This window comes from Paroedura picta, chromosome 2 (assembly GCF_049243985.1).
Source record: "Paroedura picta isolate Pp20150507F chromosome 2, Ppicta_v3.0, whole genome shotgun sequence".
NCBI lineage: Eukaryota > Metazoa > Chordata > Lepidosauria > Squamata > Gekkonidae > Paroedura > Paroedura picta.
This window is the reverse complement of record NC_135370.1, coordinates 36,891,773-36,915,615: the sequence shown is the minus strand read 5'-3', so window position 1 is coordinate 36,915,615 and position 23,843 is coordinate 36,891,773. Positions and strand designations below refer to the sequence as shown.

At 43.2% G+C, this 23,843-nt stretch overlaps 1 protein-coding gene across 9 annotated transcripts in view; it reads left to right on the top strand.

The window, feature by feature from the left end:
• The window catches only part of MYO3B (myosin IIIB), a 327,845-nt gene that overhangs the window by 22,881 nt on the left and 281,121 nt on the right, over window positions 1–23,843 (top strand). For all 9 annotated transcript variants that reach the window (XR_013228041.1, XR_013228040.1, XM_077319759.1 and 6 more), the window contains exons 2-3: window positions 12,400–12,583; window positions 15,210–15,344. Coding sequence is in view for 7 of the 9 variants with exons in the window: in XM_077319759.1 (XP_077175874.1) it covers window positions 12,400–12,583; window positions 15,210–15,344 (319 nt within the window). In the remaining 2 variants the exon portion in view is untranslated. The remainder of the gene's footprint in view (window positions 1–12,399; window positions 12,584–15,209; window positions 15,345–23,843) is intronic.

Sequence of the window (23,843 nt, the reverse complement as noted above, 5' to 3'; positions counted from 1 at the left end):
ATTTTATACAGCTGTGCATGGTGGCTGCTATCATGTAATGCAGTGGTCCCCAACCCCTCCTCTGGGGATCAGTTGGTACTGGTCCACGACTCCTCCTTGTCCTCCTTCCTGGCTGCTGCCTGGGGGGCTGCCCTGCCACTCTGCTTCCTGCTCACATTTGGTGCTGTCTGGCGGCCACCATGGCTGGGGCTCCCCCTCAGCGTGGCACTGCGCAGCTGCTGCAGGCAGCGCCACCCAGTGGACAGCGGGAATGCAAATGGAGCAGGGGCTCAGGCGGCAGCAGCGACATCCCTTGGCAAAATACTACCCCCCGTCCGGGCCTCAATAAAATTGTCAAGTGTTGACCAGTCACCGGTGATAAAAAGGTTGGGGACCGCTGATGTAATGAACTGTTCACAAAGTGTGGCTCACTGAGAGTGTTTAGGGACATTTTTTAATCCACACCAGCATAGAAGTCCCACCGAAAGCTTTGTGCTTCGGTAGAGAAAATGGCCCAACTGTGACTTCTTATGTGGAACAATTTAGAACAGCCTCCACATAGCAGCTGAAATGTCTAGAATCTTTCACTTCATGAGGAGGTTATAACATCAGAGCAATGAAAGGACTGTGAGTTGTTAGAACCATTTGTGTAGGTTTTCAAATAGAGTTTGTCTGAAAATCTTTTGAACACAGGAAACCAGAAGTTTGAAATATTGGTTAAATACTAGTAGAAATGTATAAAATATGCGTGGCTTCTTTTTTCCACTGTGAATATAAAAATGTGTCAGTGTATTTCTAAGCAAATTCATTGGCTTCAATGGATTTAGAAAGGTATAATTCTGCTTAGGATGGCACTGTGCATTTCCCTTCCTCATTTTGTGCACTTATTGTGGTAGGCAATTCTTAGCGAGAACTTTTTGAATGAAAAACACTCTTACAATGGAAGTCGAATTTTAATATATTAATATACTCCATTCCTTGCCGTGACGAGGGGGCGAGCTAGCCTATTGCAGAGGCACGACATAGTAAAATAGTCAACGGCAGTTAATGCTTCTAAATGTTGGCTTTTATGGTGGAGAAGTTTTAAGTTTTATTGTTGATGCATTTTTAACCTTTTAATGTATTACCTTCCGTTTTACAAACTGCTATTGTATAGTAGTGCTTCTAAAATTTTGGTCTAAATGACCGTAAATAAATAAATAAATAATATACTCCATGATTAAACTAGGGGAATTTCCGCACATTAGTAAAAATAGCGTCACACCTGCGGAATGACGAAGTGCTATATTATATCATGCTTCCCAGGCCCTCCTCACCTTTTTGCTGTTTCACCTTTGTCTGCCTTCTTTTCGTGTGTCTTACCCTCCTCATCTGCTGCTAGAAAAGGCGGAAGAGAGCAACGCGCCTTATAAGTGTTGCGCTTCCACCTGCCAATCAATTTAGGCAACCAATCCCTTTTCTCCAATAGTTCTGAGGCCCCACAATGCCCGCTAATTTTTTTTTTAATTCATACTTCTCTATTGCAATGCCTATGCATAGAATCAAGTCAAGTCAAGCATAATAGCAAAACATGGATATAAAAGACAAAGCAATTCACATCCCAGATCATTTGCAGAATATCCCATCGAGGAATTTTGCAATGCCTTCAGTTACTTGAGGATTGTGATCCAGTAAAAGAGAGTGCACTACTGTTGAGGGACCGTGATTCTTGCTCGCCCACATGAGAGTATATGTATAGCATTCTCTAAGATGGTTGTGTTGCTCACAAAGGAGGAGAACGTGCTCCACTGACTCAGGTTTCTTGGTAGGACATGAGCAGGGTCTGTCAGTATATAGGATTTTAGCATATCGACCTGTAGTCACTGCCATTGGTAGATGGTTTAGCCTTGTTAGCATAAAAAATCGCTTCAGGGAAGACGATTTTCAAGATGTAAAGTACTCAGGGATCCTTCTTGCTGGGGGATAGATATCAAAAAAGATGGGAGAGCATGTTCTGTGTGCTCCAGCAATAGTGTTTTGATAGTCAGTATCCAAGATTCATTGCCTGATGGTGTTGTAAGCTTGGTTCTCTTCAGAGTTTTCCAAGAGTTCAATAGACAGGTCTAAAGACTATAGTTTGATGTTAATCTTCACAAACCAGGGTGATAGAAACTTATCAGACAACATAAGATAGACTGCCAGATTGGACTCTAAAGTTCAGGCGGAGACAGTATTTAAAGAAATGGAGCCAGGCTAGAGAGGCCAATTGGGTGACGCTGATTCGGGGAGAAACAATAATTGACAAAGAAAGGCAGATTGCAGCCTCTCTACTCCTGCAGGGAGGTCTATGCCCCATACTGATATGCCATAGAAAAGTTTTGGGATCAGCATAGTTTGAAAAATCTTAATAGCAGCAGGGAGGTTTTGGCCTCCCTTAGAGAAGTAAAATCTCGCTGTTGTATTTGTCTTGAGATTTGTGCAGGTTGATGTTTGGTTCCAATGCAGGGTCCATTTCAAAGAGTGGTGGAAATGGACTCCTAAGCTCGATGAAATGTTCATTCATTTTCCACTTGGTGAGTTTTCTGGATTTAGAAAATCTCACATTTGCAGCCCTCCTCACGGGGAGAACCCTCCCAAATTTTTCTTCTGCCCCATTGTGGCTTTTTACCTCCTGACAAGGCTTCAAGGGAAAACAAGCCAAATTTCTCCCTCTGTTCCTTGGCTTGTCAATAACAGCACAGTAGTTCTCTAATGAATTGAAACTCCCTCCTCACCTCCAGCCTTGAAATTAATTTTTTTAAGGCACTTCCGCAATGCTATGTGGTAATGACACAACACAGATGCATTTTTAAATAAAAATCAACACTGCTGCATTGCTATGGAGAAATGACAGAACAATACAGCACCCCCCTCCCTTTTGGGATTCCTGAACTTTGGGACTTTATTTCTGTCTGGGTGGATTTCTGAGATGCTGAACATGGACCCTGGAGCTGAAAAAGACATTTTGTGTTAATGGTTGGCTTAAAAACTCAGACCCCTGAATGATTGGGAAAAGGCTGCCAGATCATGCCCCCCCCCCCCTTTCCAGTTCATTCCCTACCTCCAGAAAACAAAAAAAGGAGCTGTGTTTTGCATGCCTGATCCCAAAAAGACTGTGGACACTTTAAAGATTTTATTTTACCTTTGACAATGTCAAAGCAACGCAGCTCGCACCATTTAAAAAAATTACTCAGAGCAGGAAATGGAGAGGGGAGGGTGGGTATGACAAAGCTGCCAAGACTGTCCTGCATTTCCCCCTCCATACGGGCTTATCACTGGTTGCTCACCAGTGGGACGCACGATTTAGGTATTTTGGCCATTCCCAAAATTGTGTGTTAAAAATGGCCAAAACTCGACCCAGCTAATGGACAGCCTCAGGATGCAGGCAACTGTCATGTGGAGGGGGCTCTAAAACACACCAACATTCAGAGGATATCCAGGAACAGATTCCTCGTGTGGAAATGGTCCTATTATTTGAAGGTAGACTCCATATGACACTGAGGTCCCTCCCTGCCCCAAATCCCAACTATTATTGGCTCCGCCCCCATAGTCTCCATGCATCTCCCAACCCAGAGCTAGTAACCCTAGCCTGCACCCTTTCTCTGATTTTGGAGAAGAGAGTGCTCAGGTGTTCCATGTGAACTTTGGCGAAGAGAAGCAACTACATAATGCTTCTAAAATGATAATTTATTTACTTAAATGTTCATCTAGCATTTCATTTATGATTAGAACAACTTGTACGACTCTGGGTAAGACATGAAGAGACCCTCGACCTCTCGCTCATTTCCCCCCCCCCCCAATCATTACAAGAAAAAGTCAGGGGAACTGATCTCTTTAGTTTGAAAATTATCTATATTTCCAGGAGATCCCCAGGTCTCACCTGGGGACTGACATCCCTACTGCAGGCTACCTTTAAGTGTATTTTCTGGAGGCCGATCGTTAATATAGGCATTTGTTGCACATTGGGTTTGGCATTGCTGCAAATGGGAACAGATGGCCTGGAATGACTCCTGATTGTTCCCACTGTGTTGATGCTTGCCTCATTTGCATCTGATCTGGTGTGGAACGCTGATAGATGCTGATCAGACACAGGGCACAGGATGCTGATCTCACACAGGCTCCAAAGGCCGGATCAGCTGAAAGCATCGTGGCTGAAAAAGGAGAACGTTATCAGGCCCTCCCAGAGGTCACTAGCAGCTTTTGAGGCCCCAGCCCTAATAAAAGCAATCTACAAATTGATTACACACGATGCACACAAAACAAGTCACGACACTTAGCAAATGTCCAAATGCCAAGAGACGTTATACACAAATTGGCTTCTGGAAAGAAATTGTGGGGGTAAAAGTGGCTTCAGACGAACCAGGAAAAAATGAGGAATAACAAAACAAAACACAAAATAATGGGGAAAATGAAAGACACAAAAAATCTGTGCAGAAATGGGGGAATAAACTGAAGAGGTATGGAGACAGAACCAACGGGAGGGTGGGACATGCGGGGAATCCCCTAATCTGAGCATAACTGCTGATGAAACAACTAAACAGACACATGGGGGGTGGGTGGGAAGAATCCAAGAATCCAATCCTCAGTTGTTCGGGTAAAACAAACAAACAACTGAAGTCTTTAACTGTCTTTCCTCTGACCAAATGCCAAAAGCTATATAATGTGCGTCAAGTTCTTTTGTATCTATTACTTCCATGATATTGACATTTCCTTTGTCTTCTCTTTTCCTTCCAGTCAAGTTAAGAGGAGTAAAAGCAGAATATTTGCTGATTGATTTCCCCCCCCTCTTTTACTTGTCATCAGTTCCTCCAGCAACATCTTTTTGTTTAACAGCTGGCTGGGCTAGAATGTGAGTTTACCACATTGATGTTCAAAAAGCCGTGAATCCACTCCGGAGTTGCTGAATACTTTCGTCAGAGAAAACAAGAATAGACATGTTAGGTTTAGGATATATTGTTAAAAATGAGCCATAGACCAGCAGTGGACTTCTTTGTGATGTTGCCAGTCACTCTCCTTTAGGTGCACTAGAATAAGCTATCAGGCACTCAGCTCCATCTTAATAGTGGTGATATTTTTATTGTGCTGTAGTGATCTCCCTTCTTGCTTTCTTCTCTCTGACCCTCCATGGTTGCACCTTGGTCCTCTTCATTCTGTCTGGATTTCCACTGTCAAAATCTTTCTTCTGTTTGATCATGCACCATCTGATGAGGCTCTATTTTTGTATCACCCAGCCACTCCATGGAGCCAGTACTGGGTCTATTGTGATACTTACATGGAGCTTTAACTATGTACAGTTAAATCTTCCCTTCAAATTGTATGCTGGCCTTCCAGTCCCTTTCATATGCTGCACAACTTTTGGGCATTCCTCTCCTTTCTTCCCAAGTCAATATGATGACCAAGTGAGCCTTCGGTTCTCCTAACTCTGCCACATTTAGCCATTTGAGGGCCCTTGTTCTCTGAGCTCTCTGCATTTTTTTGGGCTGCCTCATATGCCTGTGATGTTCTGCATCATCCAGTCTCAGCAAAAATCCAGTCCCTTCCAAGAAGTCAGTGACATAAACCCTTAATCCCTGAAATGAAACTCTTAATCTCCGTGAAATGATACCTATGTAAACGTCCTTGACTCTCATTCCTCAAACAGTAACCATGTCACATTTTTTTCCTTCTGTTGCCTTCCCCTTTCAGTACTTCTCTGCAAAAATGTTGTTCCTTGGGGTAGTATGTATGTTATGTGAGGTCAGGTTGCTTATGAGTTAGGGTGATGACCTCCAAAACACCCTATCATTAACAGCCTTAGAATCATACAGTCAGAATTGTGGTGTTGGAAGGGTCATCTAGTCTAACTCTGGAAGCCCCTTCCAACTCTATGATTCTATAAGCCTTGCTTGGGACCATTTATTGAGTCCATCCACCTCATGTTATGTCTTCTGCTATTCCTACTATCTTCAGCTTTTCCTAGTTTTATTGCCTTTTCCCCTGAGACTTGCCTTCGTGTGGTGTGACTGTCTCAGTTTAGTCATTGCACCTTTTAAGTAGAATTCAGGCTAGATTTGACCTTGGACCCATTTATTTGTCATTTTGATGGTCCATGGTATCCATATAACTCTCCTTCCCCACTACATTTCAAGAATTTACCCATTTTATTCCTGTCAGCTTTTTTTCATTGTCCCGTTCTCATATTCTATATACATTTCATACATAGTAGTCTGAATATCATAGTCTGAATTATCTTAATCTGGATCTTCAGCAACACCTCCTTATATTTTCTAGTTCCTTGATGGCTGCCCTTCCAAGTCTCAACTTCCTTCTGTTTTCTTGGTTGCAGCTTTGAAGCAGAGGCCTGTCTTTGGCATATAATCCTTATCCATCCATTGTTCCTCTTAATATTTGTGAAACAGCCCTGGGGGTGGAGAGTGTCCTGGCTGTCCGAGATGGAATAGAGCCAATCTTGCCCCTACAGCTCCCGCCCTCCTTCCCTGGATGCTAGCCACTTTGCTCTCAGATGCCTGAGAGAGACACACAGAGACACAGAGAGCCCTGCCAAACCTCAAATGATCCCTCATTACCTGCTATGGCTACTGCTACAAGGGGGAGAGAGAGAGACAGGGACAACCTGCCAACGACCCTTGCTTCCCTGCTGGAGCCCTGATTACCTTCTATAGCTTCTGCTGTGAGAAAGAGATATCTGTGCCTGCTGGTGTCCCCTGGGTCTTAGCGCCCATTGCGTTCCTTGTTACAATGGGCTTTCTTGCTAGTAATAATATATTCCAAGAATTTTTATGGCCTTTGTCTGGAATCGTATGTGACAGTCTGTTTTTTTGGTGAGGGGGAGTTCCACAAGTAACCATGTATTGTGTTTAGTAAAGAATTACTTCATTTGAGTGAAGCTTATATTTAATGGGTGTCTTCTAGTTGCAGTGTTCTGTTACAGGGAAAACAATGATCCCTATTGAATGTATCTGACCCAGTCAGGAATTTAATTCACTTTCCTGTACCTTTATCTGTTCTGTAAAACTCCCTCCAAATGTTGGACTAAATGTTTAATATGTAGATATTATTTTTACTTGGATTTCTATATTGCGCCTTCTCTCTACCTATCAGCTTCAAGGGAGTGATAACAGTTCAAGTGCATTAGATTAGATTATTTATTTACAGTCATTGACCAGTATATGTTTTGTGTATGTTTTGGTATGTACCTATGTGCAGGCACCCAGACATGTTAAACTCCCTGTGAATATTCCCCTTTTTGGACTGTTTTATTCTTTTGTGGCCAACAGTTCTGCCGGAGCAGCTTCTTTGGTGGAGAAAGGAGACAGGCCACAGCTAATTGCGCATGCAGAGTCTCTTAAACATCATGTGGAGTTGTGCATATGGAACAATATAAAAATGTGTTTTTGCTTCGTTGCACAAGTGTATCTGCTGGAAATGCTGGGATTGCCTCTGCCCGCCATAGCAGAGCCCCCCAAAATGTTTTATATCTTGACTCTCCAATAAGTCATTCGCCTGAAGCTGAGCCTTGAACTAATTTCAGGGCTGTGGCAGACCTGTCCAAAAGGCTTATGTTACTTGGGACTGGATAATGACTCTCTGCTGCAAGGCAGCTAGTGTTGCTGAAAATTGTAAAGATATTTACAGTTTCAGAGGGCTTGTGCTGGAAATAACACGATCAGTCAGAAGGAGCTACTGTGTGGCTCTATTATCCGTGCTCACTGGTCTGACACATCCTGTCTTCTTAAGTGTCACACGGACAGTGAAAACTGGGGGAGGCACAAAATATAACAAAGAGAGAACGGTGCCTTCCTCTCCTTAGGAAGTTGTTGCTGTTTCGGAAATGCCAGTGTAAAGAGTAATTTGGAATGTTGATTGTTTTATGGGCTGATTTATTTACTTCAGGTACCCTGACCTCTAAGTACACTCTACTTGGCAGTAAGTCCCATACATTTCATTCCACACACATTGGATAATGCACTCTCAATGAGCTTTTGCAGCTGGATTTTCCTGTGTGAAAATCTGCTTCTAAAGTACATTGAAAGTGCATTATCCAACATATGTAGAATGAGCCTGGATAGGTTAAAAAGGTAAAGGTATCCCCCTGTGCAAACATTGGGTCATGTCTGACCCTTGGGGTGACGCCCTCTAGCATTTTCATGGCAGACTCATTACGGGGTGGTTTGCCAGTGCCTTCCCCAGTCATTACCATTTTACCCCCCAGCAAGCTGGGTACTCATTTCACCGACCTCGGAAGGATGGAAGGCTGAGTCAACCTTGAGCCGGCTGCTGGGATCGAACTCCCAGCCTCATGGGCAGACAGCTTCAGACAGCATGTCGCTGCCTTACCATTCTGCGCCACAAGAGGCTCATTTGGATAGGTTAGGCTGAGAGATAACAATGAGGCAGCCATGAGTTTCACGGTCTGGCCCAGTCCCTCCGTAGACTGTGTAACTGTTTCTGTGCCACTCCTCCAATGCTTGGCCCATAAGCAGGAAGCAAAAGTCACCATGTGAGAGCAAGTAGGGAGTCAGGATGGCCCGTTTGGATACCTGGGAACATTTTCACATGCATTTAGGACCTCAAATGAAGTAGGAGATAAGGCAACCATCGAGTTGTAAGCCAACTGGTGAGCAGGTTGAGGGGGATGAAGCATTGTGAGAGATTTAAAAAAAGAAAGGTGTCTCATGTACTTACTAAAAGTGACAAAGGGTAGCTCCTTTGAATAGTCAGAAACTCTATGTAAAAACCCTTTGTGGTTTCCGATAAGACGTTCCAGTAAGAACACAAAGCTGCATTAAAAAAAAACAATTCTCCCACTGTCTTTCCAAACAGCGGTAGGCAATGGGACCTCTGAGCAGGGGATTTCCCATCTGCGGTGTGGGTCTAGCCGGTAGCCCTACAACTCCCCCCCCCTCTGTACCTTCTCTGTCTTGTGAACCACCCTGAGCCGTCTTGATGTAATGGTTAGGAGTGCGGACTTCTATTCTGGTGAGCTGTGTTTGATTCTGCGCTCCCCCATATGCAGCCAGCTGGGTGATCTTGGGCTTGCTATGGCACTGATAAAGTTCTTCTGACTGAGCAGTAATATCAGGGCTCTCTCAGCCTCACTCACCTCACAGGGTGTCTGTGTTGGGGAGAGGAAAGGGAAGTCAACTGTAAGCCACTTTGAGACTCCTCTGGGTAGAGAAAAGTGGTATATAAGAACCAACTCTTCTTCTTCTTCAGTAATATCGGGGCTCTCTCAGCCTCACCCACCCCACAGGGTGTCTGTTATGGGAAGAGGAAAGGGAAGGCAACTGTAAGCTACTTTGAGACTCCTTTGGGGAGAGAAAAGAGGCATATAAGAACCAATTCTTCTTCTGTGTGCACCTGATGCAATGAACACTGAGCAGGTGTTATCCACGGCATGTGGAAGCCACCTTTGTGATGTGTGCCCAGGGTTGGGTGGCTTGTTGCAAGCTGCTGTGGGATAGATCGTCTCGGAGTGGTGGCATAAAAATTAATTAAAATACAAATGTTCCCCATGTTGCAGCCTGCAAGACTTAAGTTACATGGATGAGATCGTTTTGTAAAGCCAATCTAAATTAATCAGACAGGTTAGTGTCACAATGATCGTTTCAGAGAAGGCTTATGCTTTCTTCTTCTTGTGTACGCAAGGACAGAAATATTGGTTCAATGGAGCACCCATGTATTAAGGTGATCATTTTGGTTCTGTGAATTTTTGTCTGAATGTTGCCTGTCATGCTCTGCCTCAGTGGGAGGATGTAGAAGTTTGCAATCTCCCGTTTGTTTTATAGGTGATCAGTTCACTTTATATATGATCCTGCATTGTCAAGTTAATGTTTAGGATGATTAAGAATCTGACTGACGGGACTTTTCTATGCAAAGCACAGCTTTAATGCAGCTCCATAATAATTAATGACACTTGTGCCACCATCTTTCTTAGCGAGGGAGGGAGGGTGAGTCTGGCTTTCTATAGAATAAGTGTTAACAAATGTATTATGGCTTGTATTTTCAAGTTTTAGAAAACCTGTCATGGCAGATCTAGGTTAATTTGTACTGGCAGATAAAAGATTTCAAATACGATGACAGATGTTACTAGTCTGCTTAAAAAACTAAGCACCTCTTTTAAATGGAAGAGCACTGAAAAAACTGCTGAGATTATCTTCTGTTCATCTTGTTTCTGAAAGTAATTTGGGGTAGTAGCCTTTTTGGAAAAAAACAACCAAACTTGTTTATCTCTGTTGGCAAGTATCAGATTCCTTTGTACTGTAAAACTGGTTCTATCAGCACCCCTACACATGAGGACAAGAAGCTGCCTTATACTGATTAAGGCCCTTGGTCCATTGAGGTAGGTATTATCTATTTGGACTGATAGTGGATCTCCAGGGTCTCTGGCTGAGGTATTTCACATCACCTACCTGATCCGTTCAACTGGAGGTGCTGGGGATTGAACCTGGGACCTTCTGCATGCCAAGCAGATGCTCTACCGAATTGAGTAATTCTGAGTATAAGCTTTCATGTGCATGAACACTTCACACAAAAGCTTATTCCGAACAATGGAGTCCCCAGGCCTCAATAGTGATATTGGTTTGTTATTGCACTATGTAACCCTTACATCTGTATTTGTCAACAGTCCCTCAGAAGGGCTATGTGTCTTCTTTATTTTATTTAAGCTCTTATTTGGAATAATAGATTTTAATAGTAGATTGTAATTAATAATATAATGTGACTAGGATCAAAGACCATTTTAAAAATGGGCTTTGAAAAGGGTGGCAGGCAGGAGGGCGTGAGAGGGTGGCCGCGGCTCCATTTGGCCCACAAAGCGGGCTAAAGGGAATGGAAAGCCCCCCTCCCACTGCTGGCAACAGGGCTTTACAGCCTGCAGGGAGGCTGCAAACTCCCCCCCCCGGCTCCCTCCCAGCAAGAGTGTACCTGCGGGCCGCAAAGCCCTGTTGCTGCCTCTCTCCTCGTGGGCAACAGTGGAGGCCGCATAAGGCTTCTAGCAGGCAAGGAGGGAGGGGGGGAGCTGGAGGGGGAGGGCCAATCAGGGGGGACCTGGACGGACAGGGCCCCAGGAGGGAGTGAAATAGTATTAAGGATGTAATTTAGAAAGGTAAATTGATGTCCTTTTCTAGTTTGGGTACAGGGGAGATGGCTTTGTACAGCCAGCTGTCTCACTTCAAAGAGGATGCTGCTGTAGAGCAGGGGTAGTCACCCCGTGGTTGTCCATAGATGTCCATAGACTACAATTCCCATGAACCCCTGCCAGCAAATGCTGCCAGGGGCTCATGGGAATTGTAGTCCATGAACATCTGGAGGACCACAGGTTGACTACCCCTGCTGTAGAGGACAGATCATGGCTGAAGGTGGGTTCAGTAAGACACGAATGCAGATCTCCAACAGCCAGCTCTGTTATTTAGCAGCTAGCAAACACTGAACATCGAACAACAACTGAGAACTTATATACAGTGTGAGGCATCCCGCCAAGACCTCCTGATTGTCCCTTAATGGCTGCTTTGGATTGGTCCGTAAAATAGTCTAATAACTGTAGAGATTTGGGCTTTCAGCGATTCAGGATTTAGAGTTCACAATATCTGTCTGTGCCTCCAAGCTTGCTGCCTGTGTTAGGCCACATACACAACAGAAGGGTTGCAGATTAGGGAACTGCCATGTAAATTTCAAAACCTATATTGGTGAAATTAATAGTTTCATTGGCTTAAAATCAGTACTTTACAGAGCAATCTTAAGTAGAGTTATATAGTCTTCTAGCCCCCATGACTTAAGTGGATGTGGAATAATGTAATTGTTTAGGACTGAACTGTTAATGTCAGAGTTTGTAAGTACCTGTACTAAAGAAGAGAAGAATAATGAAAAATGATGACATTTTGGTTGACCCACAGACTAATAAAAATAATGTTTTGGCTGCTCCAGAGAAAAAGAAGGAAACGGGCAGAAATTTGAAACTATTTTGCATGTCCTATACTCTCCTTTTTACATGGATATTTGTATAAAATACTTTAACCCCATTTTGATAAATAAGATGGGACTTCCTGATCTTAAGATTTCCTTCCATTTGAATAATATCCACTGTGAAATAATATAAAATGTGGTTAAATTTTTGCAAGATGCCATGGCAACTTGCTGTGTACTTATTACTTCCCTTTGGGTTCTCTGTATTCACATTGCCATTTTATCCAATTTTAGCCTTTGACGTTTATTCTAAGTTTTATTTGTGATAAGGATTCTGATTCTGAATTGGCTGCAGCATTTTGGAGTACAAGAGTGATTTCCTTCTGTGTCTTTGATGAGTTTTGCAATCTCTCTTTATGAGTAGACCAACGTTTTATATGGGAAAATTGATTATGCAAGTAAGTTAACATCTTTAAAATATATGTATATATTCTGCAGGAAGCCACTCTATGGATTGTTTCAGTATAATCGGAATATGATTGGACTGGAATCCTTACCTGACCCATCAGATACCTGGGAAATTGTTGAGACCATTGGCAAAGGCACGTATGGTAAAGTCTACAAGGTCACTAATAAGAAAGATGGGAGTTTGGCAGCGGTGAAGATTCTAGATCCTATCAGTGTAAGTAGTGAGCAAAATTAATGTTAATTCTGTTTCAAGTAAGTTGCTAGCACCGTGTGAAACTAATGTTCAGTGATTAGGCAATATTAAGGAGTTTTGGGATAAATAATCAGGAGCACACATGGAATGACAAATTATTATGATGGCACAAATTAGAAGGATGGAATTCCAGAGCAAGGTTTGGGGAAAGGGGAGATGTCAGTGGAGTATAATGCCATAATGTCCACCTTCTAGATGTCCGTTTTCTCCAGGGGAACTTATCTCTGTTGCCTGGAGATGAGCTGTAATTCCTGGGGATCCCCAGGTCCCTGTCATCCCTAGAAGGGATGCTTTTGTCAAATGAGATTTGTTTCCTTAACTTTCGAGTAAATATGGGTGATAGGCATTGCTGGAATTTTACATGAAATATAGCCCTTTAAGAGGGAAACATGAAAGGGTCTCATGGAACAGAGGAAATCTTGTTACCTTGCTGGTGCCTTCTTCCTCCTTTCAGGGTCCAACTGTGGTTCTCCCCCTTGTCCCCTGCCTCCACCCCTATGGCTCTGCTTTGTTTCTGCTTCTCTTCCTTGCTCACTCCTCTCTGCCCCAACAGCTTCAGCTCCTCTCCTGTGACTACACTTCCCTCCACTGTCACCTCCTTCTGTGGCAGTGGTTCTCAACCTGGGGGGTCGGAACTGCTTTGGGGGTCAAATGATCCTTTCACAGGGGTCGTGGCAGGGCAAGCAGCTTGGCCGGGGGGGTGGTGAGCCATCCACACAACAGCCTTTGGGGTAGATCGAGATAGAGTGTTCGTCTGTCTGGAGCAGCGGTAAAGAGCAAGATCAGCATAGTGGGACAAGAGGCAGAACTGAACTGAGAAACTCTCGGGAAAAGAACCAATTTTATATACAATAATGAACAATGGATCTTCATGCCCTTGGTCAGTTTCGGTTTTATTTCCGTGAAAGAACCCTTGCATAATTTTATGGTTGGGGGGGGGTCACCACAACATGAGGAACTGTATTAAAGGGTTGTGGTATTAGGAAGGTTGAGAACCACTGTTCTGTGGTGTCATCTTGGGTAGCCACAGCAACTTAGTGTGTTGACCCAACTCTGGCGTGTTTCCCTTCTTCTTTCAATGCTAGGGTTGCCAACTCTGGTTTGAAAAAAAAACCTGGAGAACTTGGGGGTGGCAGTATTTGGGATGAGGAGGAATCTCAGTGGAGCATAATTCTAGGAAGTCCACCTTTCAAAGTAGCCATTTTCTCCAGGGGGACTGATCTCTGCCACCTGGAGATGAGGTATAATTCTAGGGGATCCTGAGGTTTCACCTGGGCAATGCACATGTAAAAACATTACAACTCACATTACCTTTTGGGTATTTAGTCTTTTTTTCCAGGCAGAAGAGGAAACTTTATTTACCTGCTGCTTTCCCTTTTGCAGCTCAAGTAGCTGGCCATGTATAGACATTACAGCCCCATTACCTTGGGGAAGGTGTGTGTGTGTGTTAATCCCATTTTGTTAACAATTCAGATTATAAACAATACAAATCTGGAGGCTCCCTCAGGATCAAAGGTTGATGGATCCAGTTTAAACTGCACAGAGTTGTTGTGTGCAGTTTTAATTCCATTGCTGCTAATTAAAAAAAAATCTCTTTCAGATGTGCAGAAAGTCATATTAGTGAAGTACGTAAAGATTTACACATAACTGTATAAATCAGTGGTCCCCAACCCCCGGCCCGGGGACCGGTATCAGTCCGAATATCAGTCGGTACTGGGCCGCCGCTCCTCCTCGTCCTCCTCCCCGACTGCTGCCTCGGGGTCTGCCCTGCCACTCTGCTGCAGGCTCACCTTTGGTGCTCTCCAGCGGCCGCCATGGCTGGGGCTCCCCCTCGGCATGGCACTGTTCAGCTGCTGCTGGCAGCACCCCCCAGTGGGCAGCGGGAAGTCAGGGGCGCCAGTGGGAAAGCAAGCGGAGCAGGGGCTCAGGCAGCGGCGATGTCCCTCGGCAAAAGACTACCCCCTCTGGGCCTCAGTAAAATTGTCAAGCTTTGACCAGTCCCCAGTGATAAAAAGGTTGGGGACCACTGGTATAGATCACATAAATGGGGTATACTGTAGTTTACACCATACCAAGTAAGTCTGTAGTTGAGCGGAAAGGAAATCCAAAGAGTTACTTCAAAGTAAGTTTCCCTGCCTCACAATAGGACTCACATCCCAGTAAATTGCCTCAGCTTTTAAAAACATATTTGCAGACTTCTGACAAATAGTCATGTTTTTGTAATTGGTATCTGCAGATATCCTGTACATGTTTTGGATCAACAGAGTTCATAGCTTCAGTCCTACACTATCGGGAGATTCAAGGAGATTTTATATTTTGCAGTGCAGTTTCAAGCAGAGCTACACCCTTCTTTGTCTCTTGAAGGCAATGGTCTTGAAAGGGTGCCCTTCTCCTTAGAACTGCACTGTTAAGCTGCCTAATAATGGTGAGCACAAGTGTAGCCTGCACCAATTAGGTACTTCTTGTGGGATTCCCCCCACCCTTTGGCATTCATTTAATTCTTTATTAGTTGACCTGCTAGTGTTCAGCCTTGTATTGTATTGTTCACAAATGCAATGTAAAGCATGTGTGTGTCTCTTCCATCTAGGATGTGGATGAGGAAATTGAAGCAGAATACAACATTTTACAGTTCCTTCCTAATCACCCCAATGTCGTTAAATTTTATGGAATGTTTTACAAAGCAGATCAATACGTGGGTGGCCAGCTCTGGCTTGTTCTTGAGGTAAGAAGTTTTGTGTGGCTAAATCTTAATTAAAAGAGGTTTTATGAGCTAGGTTCTTGCTCTACAAAACCAGAAGTCAAACCATTGGTCGACTTCTATACTCTGGAAGACTTGGCATCTGTTTACTTGTGATTGTTAATGAGATGATCCAATCGGGAAGGAAGTGATGCATAGCAGATCCAGGACGTCAAGTCTGCTCAGTGTTTACACCTGAATCCTGAATGTTTTGACTTTAATTTTAATGCATATCTAAGTTTCTTCTCATTTGTGTCTTTTGCCATTAGTGATAATTACTGTTGAGTAACTTGTTACCTGCAAGCCTCTGATCACCTACTAGGAAGAAGAAAATTGTTTTTTCTACCCTGCTTTTCATTACCATAAAGAGTCTCAAAGTGGCTGACTATCGCCTTCCTTTCCTCTCCCCACAACTGACATATTGTGAGGTACGTGAGGCTGAGACAGCTCTGTCCAAACTGCTCTGTGAGAACAGCTCTAACAGGACTGTGACTAGCCCAAGGTCACCAAGCTGGCTGCATTTGGAGGAGTAGGGAATCAAACCGGGCTCTCCATATTAAAAGCCGCTGCTCTTAATCATTACACCATGCTGGCCTCGTCTTGCTCCTCTCCCATTTTTACCTTCTAAATTTTTTTTGTGTCAAGCTCCTGAACTGCACTGTAATGTCAATATAATCTGAAGATCAGATTGCAAGATGACACAACTTCTAAGAAAGAAATTAATTTTTTTAAAGCTACAAATATAGAAAAAACAGGAAAAATATAATACACCATAAATAAACCATACAATGGAAGAAGAAGAAGAGTTGGTTCTTATATGCCGCTTATCTCTACCTGAAAGAGTCTCAAAGGGGCTTATATTCGCCTTCCCTTTCCTCTCCCCACAACAGACACCCTGTGAGGTAGGTGAGGCTGAGAGAGCCCTGATATTACTACTCGGTCAGAACAGCTTTCTCAGTGCTGTGGTGAGCCCAAGGTCACCCGTATCCTGTAGTAGAAACCTACAGCCTCTAAAAGCTTTTGAAACCATAAATTAGAATCTCTTGCTGGACATTTTCAGATCTGTGCCTCTGCTTCCAGTCATTTATAAGATACCATTGTTCTGCAATTATTTCTTGACCAAAATATTTCTTTATTCTCTTAAATACTTAGTCCCTAAGAGGGAAATTATTTAAACAATTCAGATCTGATTGTTCTGCTCTAGATAACAGCAATCACATTTGTGTGTGTGTAAGAATGTTAGCATTACTGACCCAACTGGAAAATCCTGTGTCTCAGATTTGCATACCAATATGTATGTATATAGCATTTGCTATTTATAATCCTTTAATTCAATGAGAGTAACCATACACACACACAAAAATCCAGCGCTTTCATCGGTCTTTCTTTGATGCAATCATATATTCTTTGTGATGTGGCTAACTTCTGAAAAAATGTAATTACAAGTGCTGATTTTCCCCCAGGGCATCATTATTCTGCCAGGCTTACACATTTGGAATAATACCTTTCTCTCAGTTATAGTCCCTTTGAACACTGGGACCTGTCATGATTTAAGGTGTTGTTACCTAAGGATAAGGGTAGTCGAAAGTGAACTCTTGGACCAAGTTTTTAATGATTAAGACTTGTTCAGTGTAGGTGGACAAAAGTGGAAAACATTATGCATTGGCTGGAAATGGCTAGCCAGTATAGGACTGGGATATGTGGACATTTATGTAAGGAAACCAAGTTAACCAAGCTATATCTCTGAAACCATTGTCCCAAACTTATCTAAATTTTCTGACATGTAGGAAAGTTCAGGATTTTGGCTTAGTTTTATAGCAAAGCAATACAAATGTATCCTTTCCCTGCCACTTTTCCTTACATTCCGGGACTCCTTGTATGAGAGGTCAACTAGAAATTTCTAGGGCAGCCTGTCTCAACTTTTTTTTTACCATTGATAAACCCTTTAGGCTTCAAGAAACCCCAGAAATGGCACGATTGCAGATAATATAGTTGGGAAGCATAGTTAGGTATGCATGCGCACCCAGGCCCTTCCCCTTCCCACTCCTGTCAGGCCCATAGGCCCTTTTGGAAAGGGAGGGCAGATCAAAATGACCATATATGGTCATATCACTTGATAAATGTTTAACAAATTTAAAATATATATTAAAATTCATTACCTCCCATCCATTCAGGAAACCCTTCAAGGACCCATCAAGAAACCCCAGGGTTTTACTGATGGACTGTCCCTCTGGTCCATTCTGCATGACTTCAAAGTAGCAGAAGGGTTGCAAATTGTAAACGCTACTAATTTGCAGTTCCGCAAGACGTCGCACACAATCTGCCACACTCCTGAAACAGTTCCGCAAAAAGCGATTCGTTGTAGCGCCTAAAGGGAAATCGGGAAAGTGGATTCACCCTCCGAAAAGCGCTACACTCTTGCAAACAATCTGCAACACTAGCGAAAAAGACCTGTGCGTGCCCATTGTTGCGGTTCCAGCAAAGTCCCTCCCCCTGGCTCTCTCCTCCGAACTTCCGGCGAAGCGATCGCCATTTTTTTTTTCTCGGAGCGAGCAGAAAGCAACGAACCAGCGAGCCTTCATTCACCGAGCGAGGCTTCTCCGGCTACAGGCCCTCCACAGAATTGCTCTAAAGCTCCCCTAAGTCCCCAAGCACAACACAGCCCTGTTTGCAAGTTCCCTTAATTTTCGGCTGAAAATCACGCCCGTCCAGGGGGGGCGGATTTTTCTTTTCACTCGGGGGAGTGTGGCAACGATGAAGTGCCAGCTCACACGCCAGCTGCCAGCTAAATGGGGCTCTCCGTTCAACGAATTAATGCATATTCGTTGCAACGTGTTTTTTTTTTAACTTTTCTTAAAGGGAAAGGGGCTTTCCTGGAGCATGATACCAACCGCCCATTGGCTGTTCATTTGACGGCCGGCCAGGGGTGGGACAAAGCACAGGAAAAATCACTTCCTGCTAGCGATTTTTGCTATGGGAAATGAATGTGGGAAACGAATGAAACACTATTCGATTCCACTAAAAAAGCAGGTATGCGTACCGCCGAGATTGCACTTTTAAAAACAGCGTTTCTGCTTTGTGGGACCGATTGGCAACATTGGTCCTTGTGTGGAAACACCTTCTGTATTACCCCTTAATAGGCAATATGTTTGGTCATGCATATGGGTGAACAGGATGCTACCTTTGAGCCTTCTGGAATGAACAATTGCCTCTGGTGTCTTTCAGACAAAATGGCAAGCAAACGTATGGGGAAGATTCCTTCTAGTGTGCTCACCTGGAAAGTGCGAATGTGTTGCCAAAATTATTTCTGAATTCTAATTGTCTCTTGATCACTCACCATCACTCACATTCCTCTTTGAAGATGACAACAGTAGTCACATGACTTTTTTGGCTGGGCACCCCCTCTTCTGTGCAACCCAAGAAGCACCAATTGTTATTTATATGATCTCGAACCAAATTCTGTCAAATCCGCCCAGGTTTTTCAATACAGTTTCGATCCAGTATATTAACAGTAGAATTCTGATTATTAAGAAAGAGAAAAAGTTAAAATATTTAAATATATATATATATATATAGCTGTTTTATAGTCTCCTTCTGGTCTGACACCTGTTTTACAGATTTTTTCTAGGGTGCTCAGTAGTGGTTTTAAACTGTGTTTATGCCCCTTGCTTGTTTTTAATGTCTTTGTTCTCTTTTTATATTGATGGCATGTGATTTTACTATTTAATAGCCTTGTTTTCAACTTGTAAGACGCCTTAAGTCGGTCTATAGAAATGTGGCCTATAAATAATTTTGGCATATGATGACACTTCCCTGCCCAGTGTCATACGTTGCTGGGGTTTGTTTCACAATACAGAAGCCCTTTGCCAATCACATCTTGCTGATTCTGTCATTGCTGCAAACAGAAATAGGGTCTACTAATTAAAGAAAAAACAGGGTTCTTTAAAGCCTGCAGCGCAATAATAAAAAGATAAACAAGGGCTTGTATCCTGCCATTCTATTCCCCAAAGTTTGAAGCCATTTTCCAGGCTAAGGGGCATTCCTCTGATAGAAATTGTTCTCCCATTGAAAGAAGAACTGGATTGCCTAGTCCTGATCTAGGCTGTAGCATTTTAAAGCAAAACAGAGGGTGTGGGCAAGAAGGGGATAAACTATCCTATCCCCCAGGTATCCCACCTGGCTACTGGTATCCGACTGGAAGATGGATGTTTCAAGCCCCAGAACAAGGTGTGGGAAAGAGCGGGCTTTGAATTCCCTCCTCTGCATGCTCTGGTTATGTTTAAAAATAGACCATCCTGCTTTTCTGTACATGTGAATGGGAGATTGCCTGCCATATTCTGCTTTTTTGAGGCTAATAGCAGCAGGGGAGGGGTGATTTATATCTAGGAAAACATGCTGTTGGTTATTGTTTTTCCTTACAGGTAGAGATATTTAGCGGTCTCAGCTCCGAATCAGCAGTTCTCCCCCCCTAGAGAAATGACTTGATGCTTGCTCATCTCTTATCTCTCACTTCTTGCCTTACTTGCTGTGTGCGTTTGTGTATGCATATACTTACAGTGGAGAGCAACATCTATCTCTGCCCACGCTAGCTCAAGAAAAGTATAAGTCTGTGTTGCCCCCCATGGAGGACAGTTGGAGGTAGGGAGGGCAAAGTCTGGACTATCTTCCTCCAGTCACCATAAATCTGCCTGCCAGTAGAGATGACTCCAGGCCTGTATCAATTAGCTAGGACAACCCAGATACCAAAATGGCTTGCCAAAAGTAGACCCATTTTTAGACAGAATCTGTAAGCCCACCCAAAGCTGCTGAGATTGGTCAATGATTAGCAGGAATAGAAAACTAGATATGCCAGTTAGAAGGGCCCTGATGTTTGGTAGGGACATCAGCAAACTCTTCATTCTCTCCATTCTCCTGATGCTTTGAGCCTTTTAGGACAAAAGAAAGACACAAAACAAAACAGGTCTGTAAGGTGAGCACATACAGAGGATTAATTATCTTTGCTGTTATCTCTGAATGTCATTTCTTTTAAAAAATATTAGTTACCATAACAATGAATGAATGAAATCCATTTATGTTAGGTTTTTGTTTTTCTCTTAATTCCCTGCCTCAGATCTTCTACCGGTAAACATTCACATTGAAAAGAAAAAGGATAGAAAGGGCAATAGGAGATGGGTAACCCAGTTGCATGAGAATCAGGGTTAGAAATAAAATTAGAAAGATTTTAATTTCAGTTTTTTTCCCCCTCCCCTTCTTTTGATGTGTGGAAAAGCTATTAATGGAGAAAGGTTTGCAAGAAGCTGTGATTTTCTGGGTCAGAATGTTTCATCTCCATTGTTGGCAGAGCAAACCACCAAGCCGGAGTTTAGAGATATGTCTGCTGTCTTTTTTATATTGCCTGCCAGCAGGAGCACTGATGGAGCGAAGGTTTGAAATCACTGTAATTTGTGGCCTCCCAGATATCAAGTAATCAATCTTGCCTGTCTTTTTTTCTTTTAATAATATCTCTGGACTTCCCGTCATACAATAGCAGTTTTGGAAAAGACTGACTCTCATTAATATATGTGTGTGTGTATGTGTGTGTGTGTGTGTCACTCTTTTAAATCATTTGAAAATAAAATCAATATTGTAGGTTTTTAAAAAATCAGCTAACTCCCCCTCCCTATTTGTAATTTTGATTCTTGTTCTGAAGAACTGCTGACAGATCAAAAACAACATCAAATAGAAGGATGCCTTTGCAAAAATCAAGACAAGGGCAAAAAAAAAAAGTATTGGATGAATGGAAAGGATTGGATCCGCTCTACCACAAACGATGAAGCCAGTTCATGAAAGGAATCTCTGCCATTCCCCCTTCTCAAGGAAGCTTTCTCCTGCCCCCTAAAAATGCACTTTTGAGGGGGAGAGAATGGAGTGGTAAGGCTGCAGCAAGAAAGAAAAGTGGTAGAAGCTAGCTCTCCCCCACTTCTCCAGTACCTTGTCTGCAAATGTCTGCTAATTTCCCCTTCTTCTTCCAGGACATGCTGTGCAAATATGGCTAGTTTCTTTCTATAGGCAAAGCACAGCACTATTTAGAAGAGCCTTTCAGTATTGATATAGTTTATGTGGGGCTGCCTGATGTGTGTTATGGTTTGCTATGGTTTTAAATTGTTTTGGGCTACTGTTGATTTTCAATCTGAATTTATTTGTAACTCACATTGGAGTTTGGGGAAAGCATTATTAAAAAAAAACCTTAAATTAATAAAATTCTTCTTGCTGTTCCTATCATGCTGTTCTGTTGGTGCCCTGGATTTGCTTGGGGTAAGCAGTAAACAGCTATGGGAACGAGCAAAGATCCTCTTCCATAGGCTCCCTCTGTTTGGATCTAACCTATACAAAAGAAAAGAAATCTGCATGGAGTTCTGCATCCTCTCAGAATAAGCAACATTTGTGCATAGGAGATGGAGCTGCTGGTTGAACAAATTATTTGTCGATTGTAATGCAACCTGTATTTACTTCATTCTCCCCAGTGAGAACAGCAACAGCTAACACTGTCTCCTCTTTTCCATTTTATCCTCACAACAACCCTATGAGGTGGATTAAGACATGAGTGTCTGACTAGCCAAATGTCACTCAACAAGCTTCCATGGCAAAGTGGGGATTCAAACCTGGATTCCCCTAGAACTTGTCCAGCATTGTTCTCTCCTGCATCACATGCTCAAGAGACATGCATGTGGTCTTTGTCCTCGTTCTTTGTGCATGCCCAGGAAAATGTGTGTGAAAACAGGGTGTATTTCTTTTCAGAAGACAAGAATGGGAAGTGCAAAGCTAAAATGTTGCGAGATTATGTGACTCCTAACTGGAAATGACAGCTAGAAACCAGTAGTATATCATTCCACTGAGTATCCAGGTAGAATACTGAGGTTCATCATTATGGCTTCTGTGCATGTACACATAGGAACTGCACAATCGCAGGCCATCCACGGAGAAGAGCTACCAATCTTTAAAAGAAGATTCTAGAGTCTAAGAGTGCTCCCCCTCCCCTTCATCTCTGGTGCCTCCTTTCCTGGCGGAGGTGGGGAGCGCTCTCTTATCTCAATTCTCCCCGTGCCGCCATAAGGACAGCATGAGCTTCACCAAGCAGTATTTTTTTTCAGAGTCTCAACTTCTAATTGAGATCTCTAAAAAGGTAGAATACTGTTATATAAATGGCATAAGCAGTAATACAGTCTCATGCCCTGCTTACTGCTACCTTGCACTGAAGGCCCAGGACAGGAGAGCAGCTGGGCTCAAAGCTGCCTTGTAGAAAAAGGCTTTGGGTGCTCAAAACCCTCATGCAGAAAAACAAGCTCTTACTGATTGAAAAAATGCATTGCATTGCAGATAGGTGTCACGTGCAGTCAGTGACTATGGCAGAGGCATGCATTACTTGTGCTGACACAGCAATACAGCTCTTGGGGGAGAGGCCTGTGGCAAGGATCTTCATGGTACAGCGCATCCACTGGCTCCTGGATTCAGAGAGTGCCATAGGACAGGGCGGGGCTTGTTCCTGTTTCATATTTGCCGATCCGTAAAAAAAACACATCATGGTCTGGCAGTCTCATCCATGATTTATGGTCAGAGGCATAAATTTCCTTCTCTTCCTTTGAAAAAAAGTGACATAGTGATAAACTGCCTAATAAGGGGAAAAGATTCAAAGTTTAAACATGATCAATAATAAAGTGGGGCAGAGAGGAGGGGCACAAAAAAGCCCAATGGAGAGTGGAGCTGGGCCTTTTCTGCCCACTGAAGAGGCTTCTTGGAGAGCTGAGGCATGGGGCAGTGCTATCTCTTCAGGCTTACCCTGTCAATAATCTCTTGACCAGTGCTCAAAGCTTAGTGATCAACTCATTTTACTAGACTCATCACACTTGTCAAAAAAACCAAAAAGTCATGTGATGGGAAAAGTAAATACCAATGAAGCAAGGAGGATGGTGGAAAGTACAGATTGGGAGGAATGACTTCAATGTGGGTGGTGGAGGAGTGACTTCTGAGGAGGAGTAAAAGGGTGTGTGTATGAAATCTGAGGGAATCTTTATGCTTTTGAACTACCTTTAGCTTGGGCGTGAAGCATGGGGGAAAATCACCACAAGACTACTCTCAGAAATCATCGGGAAACAGCAACCAGAAAGCATACTGAGTGCTGAAGGGAGGAAAATCAGTGCAGAACAAAATAAAACCTTGTGGATGGGTGTAGTAAAAATGATGTAAATGCAGAACACAAAAGAAAACCCAACAGTCTTGCACGGTGAAAACATGGGAAAGTACCTGTGCCTCTGAATCCCAGAGCCAAGAGGCAACATCAGGGAAAGGCCTTGGCATCTATGCCGTTGTTGGCCATCTAGAGGAACTAGTTGGCCACTGTGTGAGACAGGATGCTGGATTAGATGGTCTGATCCAGCAGGACTCTTCTTGTCTTCTTAAAGGTTCAAAGAGGTTATGCTTGTCTCTTGTAGACTTGCCATGCACAAA